The sequence below is a fragment of the Passer montanus genome, unplaced genomic scaffold, assembly GCF_014805655.1.
Source record: "Passer montanus isolate IOZ18808 unplaced genomic scaffold, ASM1480565v1 scaffold7, whole genome shotgun sequence".
Taxonomy (NCBI): Eukaryota; Metazoa; Chordata; class Aves; order Passeriformes; family Passeridae; genus Passer; species Passer montanus.
Window position 1 is genome coordinate 12,016,828 of NW_024372147.1, and position 12,480 is coordinate 12,029,307.

General features: G+C 41.5%; 1 protein-coding gene across 3 annotated transcripts in view; it reads right to left on the reverse strand.

Moving 5' to 3' along the window:
* The window catches only part of UHRF2 (ubiquitin like with PHD and ring finger domains 2), an 81,852-nt gene extending 69,460 nt beyond the window's left edge, over positions 1 to 12,392 (reverse strand). For 2 of the 3 annotated variants that reach the window (XM_039729622.1, XM_039729621.1), the window contains exon 1: positions 11,836 to 12,392. In XM_039729622.1, the coding sequence (XP_039585556.1) occupies positions 11,836 to 11,988 (153 nt within the window). In that variant the 5' untranslated portion in view covers positions 11,989 to 12,392. Of the gene's footprint in view, positions 1 to 11,162; positions 11,498 to 11,835 lie in introns of those variants that run through there. The other variant, XM_039729623.1, reaches the window with a different exon arrangement.
* Between the last annotated feature and the right edge of the window lie 88 nt (positions 12,393 to 12,480).

The window sequence follows — 12,480 nt, forward strand, 5'->3', positions numbered from 1 at the left end:
GAAAACCCGGAAATACCTACAATAGCTAGGTTAATGTCTTGTGTCTAGTCCTCACAATCTATTCTTCAGTTATGATTGCAGATTAAGTGATATAATTAATCCACAAGTAAGTCCTCCCTATTAGCACGAAAGGTAAAAAATCCCCAACTTAAAAACAAAACAAAAACAAACCAACAACCAAAAAAAAAACCCCACCAAAAAAAAAACCAACCAAACAAACAAAAAAAACCACCAAAAACAACCAAACAAAAAAAAAAAGCAAACAAAGAACAACAATAAACAAACAAAAACCTCCACCTGTCCAGGAATGGTTATATTTAACACAGAGAAACAAAGACATAAGGCTAAGCCTTGAGTAACAAGCTGCCTTCCATAACAACAAGCACACATACATACACACATACCACCATGCCCAAACTACCTATTCCTGCACAACAGTAAGACAAGTCTCCTCTTTGTAGGCATTCAAAACCCACCTGGACATGTTCCTAATGACCTGTTGAAAGTTGCCCTGCCTTGGTGGGCATGGGTTGGACTAGATGACCTCCAGAGGTCCTTTCCAACCTAAATAATCTGTCATTTGGTCTAGTCAGCTTTGATGAACAGACAGCCAAACAAACTGATGACAGCAAAGTCATCTGACTTACAGAATAAATATATAAAAAATTAGACTATTAAATGGTTGAGAAAGTGGTTGAATGGTGGCATCCAGAGGGTAGTGGTCAATGGCTCAAAGTCCAAATCTTATTTAATTAATCTTTATTAATGACACAGACAATGAAATTGTGTGCACTCTCATCAAGTTTGCAGATGACACCAGACTGAACAGTGCTCTTAACACACCTGAAAGATGGGATGTCCAGACATCCCATCTTGGACAGGATGGAGAAGCGTGTCCATGGGAATCTCATGAGGTTTACTAAATCAAGTGCCACACCTGGGTCAGAGCAATCCCCTGATACCAACACAGGCTGGGGATGAACAGACCAGAGCAGCCCTGCTGAGAAGGGCTCAGGTGCTGGTGGTGACAGGGTGGACATGACCCAGCCATGGGCACTCCCAGCCCAGAGAGCCACACGTGTCCTGGGCTGCATCCAGAGCAGGGCGGGCAGCAGGGCCAGGGAGGGGATTCTGCCCCTCTGCTCTGCTCTGCTGAGACCCCACCTGCAGGGCTGCAGCAGCTCTGGGGTCTCAGCACAGGAAGGTCATGGAACTGTTGGAGTGAGTCCAGAGGAGGCCAAAAGCATGACTGGAGGGATGGAGATGGAGCATCTCTCCTACAAGGAAACTGAGCTTTTTCAGCCTGGAGAAGGCTTAAGGGTCATCTAATGGAAACTTCCACTTCCCAAAGGGAGCCTCCAAGTTGGAAGGGAATCTTTAATAAGGGCATGTAAACAAAACAAGAGGCAATGGCTTCAAACCTGAAAGACAACTGGTTCTTCAGATTAGATATTAAGAAATTCTTTACAGAGGGTGGTGAGACACTGAAACAGGTTGCCCAGAGAACCTGTGGATGCCCCATTCCTCAAAGTGTTCAGGGAGAGATTGGATGAGGCCCTAAGCAATCTGGTCTGTGAAATGTGTCTCTGCCCATGGCAGTGCATTCGGAACAAGATTATATTTACAGCCTGTTTGAACCCAAACCATGCTATGATTATATGATCTGCCAAACAGTTTATGGCTTGTTTTTTCCCCTCAGTTTTTATCACTTATACTCTCTGTAGGAATATTTCATGACACCAGATTATTATATGATTAGTGAGGCCACACTTAAGTCTGTTACTGTGCTTTGAGCTTAAGATTACTACAAACACACTTCACATGTCTCCAAACGTGATAGGGAAAGTGCTCCTGTATGAGCAAGAAGTATGTTCCTGAGCATGACCAACTGTATAAATTTAGACCAAGTAGATACACTACAACAGTGTCTGGTTCTAGAAACAAAGCAGAATACCACAGAAATTCAACCAGCAGAATCAATCACATGCTTTTTGACTTGCAAGAACTAATATGAGAATCTTCAAGTATACCTATGCCTAGCCATTACTTCTTCACTGACAAATGAAATTCTTGGAGTAACAAAGTGGGAAAACAGTATTTAAAGAAATCCATTTCACACAGGAGAGCAGATGGTTTTTATGATGATTTTTCTTGGATTACAATAGCCAATTTTATCCCATTCTGGTGCATAAAGACACTGAAAAGATTCCCTAAAAATATGTTTGTATGGACAGCACATTAAAAGAAAAGAAACAAACATTACATGCTTAATAAGCATTTAAGGTCACTTGTCAATCACAAGTTCATATATGCGAATGAGAAACAAAAGTAATCACACAAGTATCAGATAATCAATCTCCTTCAACTCAGCTATGATTTCTTAATGGTTGATTAGAACATGTCCTAGAGCAAAAACAACTGAACAAGCAATTTCATTTATGAAATTTTACTAGCTCTTCTGATCCTACTGCTGTAAGAAAAAAATGGATTTTTTTTTCCTTAGCAGTAGATTTCACTTTCAGTTTCAACTCCTCTTAAAGACTGGCATGCTTCAAAAGCTTTTAAGGTTTCATTAACACATTCTGAATAAAACAACACTAAAGAACAACTAGCTTTACTGTATCTAACACTCTGTCACTATTGTAAATACATGTAAGTTGATAAACAGACAACATCTTCAAAATGTATTTTCATCATCATGTGTTACAGACACTATCAATTTCAAAACAGCCCTAGAGAAGGTTTTTATAAATACTTAAAGGTAACACAGCACTGTGCTTACACTACTACACAAGAGCAGCCACAGAAATGCAATACTGGAATTGATACCTACCTTCTATCACTGTTAGAAGAACTGTCCTGAAACATCAAGCCACAAATTACTTTAAAAGCATGTAGAAGCTGCACTTACATGAACATGAATAATCATGCAGAATGTGGTATATGATACTGCATTACTTGGGTAAAAAAAAAAATTGCCTGACAAGTAATTTACCAATTACTATCACACTACCTACAACACCCAGCAGAAGGTCAGCTCATTATGTCTTCTACAGGAGGTACAGAGACGTCCCAAGAAAGCACATAGTAATTCTTATATCTTAATGTGTGATCCAGGAGCAGTGTGACCTTAATCCAGCCATTGCACTTGACAATCAAGATCTTTAAATACCTATGAAAGTGTACCTTTAAGCATCTTCCAAGGTTTTCTTTTCCAAGAAATGTGTCTGTATCTAGCAATACAGATGAAATAAACTATAATGAATGCAGGTGAGCTCTTTTCATTCTACTACAAAGTAGAATGAAAAATTAAGTGACAATCTTATTCTGCACAGGCATTATATGCACCTGGCAAATTTAACAGGAAATGTGTAAGAGTAAAGATCTTCAAGCTCAAGTTTAGTAAAAAAAATTGGTTAGGAATTTGTCAGAAGTTATGCAGAGGGTATTAGTCTGAAGAAATAAGAATCTGTAACTTCCAGATGGGTACTTACTGGAAGCAAGCACAGTGGACTTCCAGAACTTCATGTATTTTCCACATTAAGACTGATGTACAAAACTAACTTTTCCTGCCTGAAGCGGGCCATTGGAATTAAATTCCACAGAAATATTCAAACATACCTCTAACCAGCACCTAGTAACAGAAAACTCAAAACCAGCTTTTCAGCACGTAGTAGTGAATTTTGGGCAATGGGATTGGCTCAGGACAAAAACAATTCAATAACCTTTACTACCCAACACTGGACCCTTAGTTTATGGACTTCAGCCATTCTCAGGGAGCGCTCCGTTTGCTTACATTTTCAAAGCTGAAAGAGAACCTAACCAGTATTTTGAATTTCACTTTAAAAAACTGTACCTCCACCTGGATGCTATTCAAAAGAATGCTTAAGGATTCTGATATCTTTAAATACATGCATTAACCACATTCAGAGTAGTAGGCACATGGTCAGCTTTTTACAGTAACTGTGTAGTGACACTTTCACATGGAAGTACAGTTGTCTCAGCTACAACAGAGACAAAAGCAAAATAAAGCGGGAATCTAGTAACCAACCATCTAAGAAAGTTAATGTCTTTACAGATTCAATATAGGCTGACTTCAAGCATACAAAACTCCAAGAAATCCACTTCCTCCTCATGCAACAGTAGTTTTAACAATATTTGTTACAGGTTTCATATAGTCTGCTCTGCCAAAAAATATTTTGTCTGGTGATCATTCTGCTAAAACATCCCACATCAACAATATTTGTTACAGGTTTCATATAGCAAAAAATATTTTGTCTGGTGATCATTCTGCTAAAACATCCCACATTCTTCTGTCACATGGGGCAGTTCTGAAGCCATCAGTGAAGTGTTTTAGACATTTATCAGTAACTGTTGAATGCCCAAGGTATTTCCAGCCCTGAACAATGCAACTCCTCAAACAATCCATTATATTAAGAAGACAAGAAGGCAAACATCTTTAAGCAGAGACTGCACATCTACTAGGTTTACAGGCTTCTTCTCTCATGTCCACAGCAGACCAGTTCTGAAGTGTGGGCTTGGGCTTCACTATTCTTTCCCCACATTTAACTGTCGTTTTTACATATATACTCTGCAAGACAAAGACACTCTGTTCATGTTGGTTGTACTCTGGTACTCCTGCAAGCCTCTCCTAACTCTCCCCTCCGTATTTTTAGCAGATATCCTAATATAAACCAAATAGCTACACCTACTAATCTTAGACAAAATCTAACTTCAATACAGATTTACTTTTCTAAATAGGAAATAACTTCTATTGTACTTGAAAAGATATATCAAAGAAACCATGGGTCACCCTCAGAAATAAAAAAAGAAATTGCAGTTTAGACTTACTAGTGCTTTTTGCCCTGTTTTGGGTTTCATAGCTGGCTGTTAAAAAATAAATGCAAATAACAGATGATTCCCTAATTTCAAGGAGGAGAATTTACTCATCAGTTAAAAAGAAATCATTGTTGTGCCTTTGCTCTCTTTTAGAGAAACACACAAGCAGGTGAATTATCTGGACAATCAAGTTCTCTGACAGGCTCTAGATCCATATTCCTCCAAAAGAGAATGCAGACAGACCACAACATTTCATAACACAGTAACCAAAGAAGTTAGTAGTGTCTGGAGAGTATGGTCCAAATTAAACTCAGTTCTGTCAATTTTTGCCACAAGGCTCACATTTCAAAGTAGCCTACAAAAACGTTTGAATATGTCATGCCACCAAAAACCCCAACAAGGTCACACAAACTAGCCTTTACATCAGAGAATATGCTCCTTTTTGACTGCCTATGTGTGTTAAGCAACAGCTAAGGACCTGCCCTGGACACAAGGAAAAAGACAGTCATAACACTGGATAGTATCAAATTACTTTCTATCAATTAACCTTATCTGAAGTAGGTATCATAGCCTCAGAGAGATTCCCACAGACTCAACAGAAAGCATACAGCAAAAAATAATTCCTAGGTAAGAAGAATATGGAAGCTTTCATAATCTAAAAAGGGCTTTTCTACAACTGTAGTTACAACCAAAGAGTTTGATCCTACCACAGTGTAAATATGCTGCATTTGTTCAACTCTCCCCACAAAGAGGAAGTCTGGCATGCTAAAAAAAGCCACACAACACAGAAACAAATTACAGAATCTTGTTGCTGATACGGTCTGCAATTACACACCAATCTTGGTATAAACATAATGATAAATGTACATTAGTCATCTTCATACTCAAATAACAAGACTAACTTTCACTGAGAAGACACTGACAATTTTCCTGAAGCTCTGTATGAGCTTCAGGAAAAAAAAAAATTTAGAACAAAAGCCTGCATTCACCAATAAACAAGAGGGTTTTACACCTTTTCTACAAAAATATTTGCAGAGTTGGTAGGTGGTACCACCTATATAGGTGGTACTAATATATTTTTACCTTTTGGTCTGAAATAAATACAATCCAGAATAGATTCCAGTGTACAAGATGAGTATCAACACAAAAATAGCTGAAAGTCAAGAGCTGCAAGACTTCTTGACTTTATCGGAAAATCACGGTAAAGGGAGCTATGTTCAGTCTCAACTAATGACTTCAGAGGGTTCAAGTCTGCACCTCTTCCAAGTTAAACTTTTTTATAATGCAGTTCATGTTCTGAAGATTATTTATTCCTTTGTTATTGAGATACAGAAAAAAAATGTTAATTTAGATATGGTAGTTTCTTCTTGGATGAAACTCTAAGTCACATTAAAGGAACAGTTGCTCATTAACTTCTAGCTGGAAGTTAGAGCAGCAAGGTTTCTCTTCTTTTGCCATTCTAAGGAGCCTTCTAATTAAGTAAAGAGAAGTTCATGGTGTCTTCTGGATGCTCTTTGATGTTATTTGATACTGTCATTACAAAATAAAAAACCAAGCATGTCAAAATATATAGCTGCATAGAGATCTTCAGCAGCATGGAAAGAATCATCCATCCCTGCGCTGATTAGATGAGAAGGGTCAAGTACCTCCTGTATGATGGTATGGGCTTCTATAGCAAAGGCAACTGAAGTTCAGCAACAGTGGTGCCAGCGAGAGCAAATGGCTATCTGCAGCTTGTGAGGACACCTGTAATGAAGAACTGGTTATTATCTCAAGCTTCCATAATCAACAACAAAATCTAAACACCACACCAAAAAGACCCCAATAACCAAGTACATTTTTACATAATTTTATAGTTAAATCATTAACAACAGAGAGTTAATTAATAACTTTTAAGAATAGAATCTACTCATAACTATCTGTATTATTGATATCAACATTTGATTACATGTTACTATGGAAAATTATCATAATCTAGCATCAGTGATTGTCATAATCTAGTGTCAGTGTAGGCCTTGCACTCTGTATCTAAGGGTTTGTGGAGTTCTTAATAATATAAAAAAAATATTCCTTTTCTAAGAGCTTCCAGGCTAATTTTAAAAAGTACATGTACTAAGCTATCCTAACTAAATTACATGAATGTGTGACTCAAGTGTGCAGTATGACTCTTGGGGATGTCCTGTGTAGGATGAAGAGTTGTATTCCATGATACCTGTGGGTCCCTTCCAATTCAGTGCATTCTGTGATTCTGGGAGTAAATATACATCCCATAAAACACAACCCTAAAGTTGGCTGCAATTTCTTACAGGTTACATAATTCTCTTTCAGGTTCCTAATACTTAAATAATACATACAAAACACTATAAAGTATTCAGTTTTCACCTATGTTTATTTGCTTTGCCTTCAGTTTGTTTAAGTGCTTTAAATAACAAAGACAATCAGATCAAAGAATGGTAAATTGCATTAGTAGCTTTACAATAACAATTTAACAAAAATATTATTTCAGTAAACATCTAATTGTCAGCATTGAAAACATTTCAGCAATCATATAATAAAAACTTACTCACAGGCCTACTAAACCTACTATCAAGGTAAGCTTTGAGTATACACCATGAATTCCCTATGCTGGGAATTTTGGCATGCAGTTTGATATCTGACCTGAAGTCTCCAGCTGACTCTCCTCACACTACAGAGCTACTTGTTACCAGCTTCATCAAAGAATGGCAATTACTTCCCTTCTAAGGTTTTTTCAAACTGTTTCTCTAAAACAAAAAACTTAACTGCTCCAGCTGAAGATTTCTCACCCCAGATTTCTGCCTGAAGCAGATGGGGTTTGGACAGCTTCAGCTGCAAATATTTACAATTTTCCAAGCAAAATAAAGCTGGGAAGAGTCTGTGCTAAGAAACTCAATTGTTCTATGAATAGGCTTAGCACTCCCATTCCTGAGGGAAAGACTTCACAAGTATGCTTTTCTAGCTTTCGGGAAATTCACCCAAGTTGTAAGTATTAAGAAGGACTTAAACATATAGTATACAAACCTGAAGTTTGGAGGCTTCAACTCACGTGAGATTCCACACACTATTCATGTGCCAGCCCAGGTTACCCAGAAGCTAGAGGTCTGGTATAATAAAGGCATGCCCTATTGACAGACTTTTAACTGTTTAACTATGTTTTACTGAAGCTACTTTACCACTTTTCTCATGCAAAGCTAAAGCTCCTCCACTCCACTTACCCCTCTGTTGTTTCAGTTAAATTTTACAGAAACAAAACCCAAATACTTGGGCCATACAGTGTGGGTCTGACAAACTAGACTTTAAATATTCAACTTGCACAGCTAAGTAACACAATGAATACTACCACACTTCTTTGTGCACAAAAGCAGAGCTGAATTTCTTCCAGTGCAGTAGGCCTGATTTGCAGCAATTTTCACCTCAAGTAAATAAAACAGCTTCAATATTCTCACCTCCTCCTGCTGACTTCAGTCTGCCATGACACAGCTTAGGAGTGGTTTCCTCACCAACAAGATTAATGACTTCAAAAGTCGTTTCAGCCACTGACTCCTACATATATCGGCAAAGAAGCCTTTGGGCTCCAATGTCTTTTTTCCCCTACTTTGGTAAGCACTATGGAAAAGATACTGAGATAATGGGGTTTTTTAACAATGGTCATTTACAAATTTTCACCAAGTTCAAATTCCAACAGGGTGGGATGGGATGATGAGAGAAGCCAACAAAAAACATTCGATCTTATCTTCCACAAATAGTAGATATTGCTGAAATACAAGAGTGTGCATGTTTAGTTATATGCAAAACATAAGTAGGTATTAATACTGTTAGAGTATTACAGAAAACCTCAAGCTCTCTGGTGCATTTTCAAATTTAAACTTCCATGTACTTTTACAGCTCTGCTTTTCCAGTACTGTAACTGAAAGAAACTAGAAATCCCACAATGACGGTAACTTGGCACTACAGAAAATCTGCCCTGGTAGTTCAAAATGCAAAGATATCTCCTTCAGTTTCATGAATAAACTGAGCATTTCTATTCTCGCGAACATTTTCACATGCTTTCCAATTAGGAGAAAGAATATGCTGCTGGAAATCAAACTGTCGTCTTGCTTTTGTGAATTTCTCTAAGAACAAGTTGACTGAATGTTAGCACATAACGCAGAAAAATATTAGATATTAATAATCTGTAGTGGGATAAGGCTAAAATATGTTTTATTCCAGCATAAGGAAATATTTGTGGCCCTATAGGAAAATCCTTCCAGATAATGATCTTCAAGAGGGAAAGCAAGAAACATCTCTGCAGGTTTCTATGTTCAGTAGACTTCTCTGGCTAACTGCAGAGTTAAGAATAAAAAAAACTTTGTCTGAAAGTTCCACCTCAATCTAGAATATGCCTTGATTTCTGTGGCTAGTAGAGCCATTCAGCTTGGCAGAAATGTGGAGCCCAGAGGATGTCCTGTACAGGTTACAGAGCAATATTATCTTGGTCAATCTTCAGTGTCTCATGTGAATGGTACGTCCTTCTGGCAGTAAAAGATGCAAACCTATTCAACAAAGTAGTGCTATTCCTGGCATTTACAAGGAAAAAAAAAACCCAACTCAACAGTAATACAAAGTACTACATTAATGACAACACTAGGTTTCTTCCAGTAGTTCTAGGGTATTTTAACCCTTAAAAGACATGAGAAGTACTGACCACTTAAGTTCTTGCATTTGTCTTTGAAGATCAGACAACAGCAAATTACAGTATAGCACATTAACTACATTAACTGGACACCAAGACTCCTAAAAAACTGCAAAATTATGGCTCCAGCTCAAATCTTAGTTGAAATTGTTCTCTACTGCAAGCTAAGAACATGGTGCTGTTGAAATTCAGCCCATAAACAATGACTCACTTATGTTTCCACATCCTTATAACCTCATATACCTCCCACTTTCAGGAGGACATTACTTAGCCAGGGTTCCCACCACTTGCAAAACCCAAGGATTTCTGGAAGTTCCCAAACAGACTACAGTAAGCAGCATTCAGTAGCAGGATCATGGTTCTACTAGCAGACTGTACAGATTTAACCATACTGAGCACTAACCACATAAAATAAGAAAAGGGTTTCACCTATTTTTCACCTAATAAAAATATTTTTTACAACACATACAGCAATCTTCAGGGGGTGTTTAAGTTTTCACATCAGGATACTCCTTTCTGTTCATCTCACATTTAAATAAAGCAACCTTTTTTTATTCCTAATATTAAAATAAATATTATTTAATTTTATCACCGCCCTAAGAGAATTAAGTTATTTAGCTTCATGTTCTCAACATCCAGTTTTACTTGTGCAAGAGCAACCCTTCTGATCTTTTTTCCTATGAGCACCATGGAAACAGAAAAGTAACCCATAATCAAAAAGGAAACTTCAGAATTAATCATGGTAATTATAAGAAAATTAACATTTATGGGGAGTGAAACTATAAAAACCCAATTCCCTAACTCTTCACTAACATGATCCCTACTGTGTCCTAAACTGCATATACTGGTACCAAACTCTCACATGCTGCTCATGTAGGCAACTTCAGCTATAATATTTCACTAATATATCCCATTTTCTCAAGCAAGTCATCTGTTAACCAAAATGCTCACAATAATTGGTCTGGCCACTGTCAGATTACACTGGAAAGCACAATCATTACAGGTTTATCTTCCCTTTTCCTCAGATTAAGAATTAGGGGTAAAAACCTCGGGTTTGCCACACATAAACATCTATACCCAAAGAAGAGTGCTAGCACAGAACAAAGTTAAGCAGGTTACACAACTCCAAGACTCATGTTCCTTGATTTGGCCCCTTCAGAAAAACACATATTTGTACATAATGTTCCTTAGAGACCAGTCCTCACAAGTGCTCACTGTCACTAATCTGCAGAACACAAAAATCTAGTCATTTGCTATTGGTTCAAAATCTAGGCTTAGCACCTAGCCACTAATGCTCGCCCCCAGGTTAACAGTTAAATTTCTATTTTGTAAGATTTCTCTACGCGTTTGTAAAGATACACACTTTATCTCTTTTGAGGCAGAAGTCTCACTGCTGTGCATTACTCTGCTTAGGTGAACGCTTCAACACTCATCTTCTGCAAGAAGATGCATCTTCGGGGTCACTTTCCCTGAAATGCACCACACATTCGGTGCCTTCCGCGTCAGCTAACAGCTATGCTTCACTTTCACTACCCGAGCACTGCGCACACCTCGCACTTTACGCAACGCGGCTTCAAAGGTTACACCCATCAGCGAAGTTACAGCCCGAGGCGACCTATTCGGAAAACCTTACCATCACCCGAGGGGAGGTTCCACCTCACGAACACTTCCAGCCAGTCACCCCTGCCACAGCGGCTTCCCGTGGTGGGGATGAAGCGCCTCGTTGGACTACGAGCAGTTGCCCTTATCCCGCCCGGGACACTCCGGGTCTCACAAGTCGAGGACACCGTGGCATCACAACTCCTGCCCGCGCCACTTAACCCCGCGCCGCCGCCTCTCCCGGCCCCGCCACGTGCGGACCCGGGGCGCCCTTTTCCCTGGAAACCGCTCGCGGTCGGCCCGCTTCCCGGCCTGGATGCGGCGGGGCCGGGGGGAGCGGGGTAGCTCCCTCCTTCCCCCCGCATCCCTCCGGCTACTGTCACTCGGGCAGGATGAAGGCGGGAGCCGAGGGAGGAGCCTCTCGCCGCTCAGGTGGGAAAACAAACACACAAAGGGGTTTCACCAGCACCCGGTGAGGGCTTTTACTGGGGCTTTTACTTCATCGAGGAAAACGGGGGGCCCAGAGCATTCTGTCAGGGTGGGCTCCCCGCTGCCCTCGCCTCCTCCCAGACCCAGGAGTAAACAAAAGCGGGAGCTCACAGAGCAGCCCATGGGTGGAGACGGGGACCCCCGGGCCGCACAAAGAGCCGGGCCCGGGATCAGGGGGGACCCCGGGGCCCGCCTGCACAGGGCAGATCCCGCCTCACCTGCTTGCCGCGGTAGAAGAGCCGCTGGCGGTCGGGGCTCACGCGGAAGGTCTCCTCGATCTTCTCCCGCAGGCACTCGATCTTGGTGAGGCGGCTCAGGTCGTCGATGGTCTGGGTCTCCGTGCCGTCGATGGTGCGGACCTGGATCCACATGGTGCGCGCCCTCCCGCCCGCGGGCAAAGGATGCGAGACACGGCAGCGGGTGGGAACGCGGTCCGCTCCGCGGGTGAGCGCCCGCGGCGTGGGAGGTGCCGGGGAGGAGTCCGGACGCTACCCCGCTCTTTGTCTGGCCCGACGGGGCAGGAATTTCAAACCCGGCGGAGCGGGCGCGACCCTCCCGCCCGCAATCCGGGCCGCCCGTCCCGCTCGGCGGGGTACGGGAGAAGGAAGGGGAGCGGAGCAGATCCCACGGCGCTCCCCGATCCCGCCGAGGCAGCGCGGATCGCGGCGGGTCCCGGCGGGCCGGCGGCGGGCAGCGCTACGGGGATGCGCCGGAAGCCATCGCCCGGCCCGGGCTCTGTTTACCGGGGAGCGCCGCCGCGCTCACATGGAGGTCACGGCGCCAACGCCGATCTCGCGAGAGCGCCCGGCCGCGGCCGTGCAGCCAGCACGCCGGGGCGGCAGCGGGGGCGGCAGCGGGGGCGG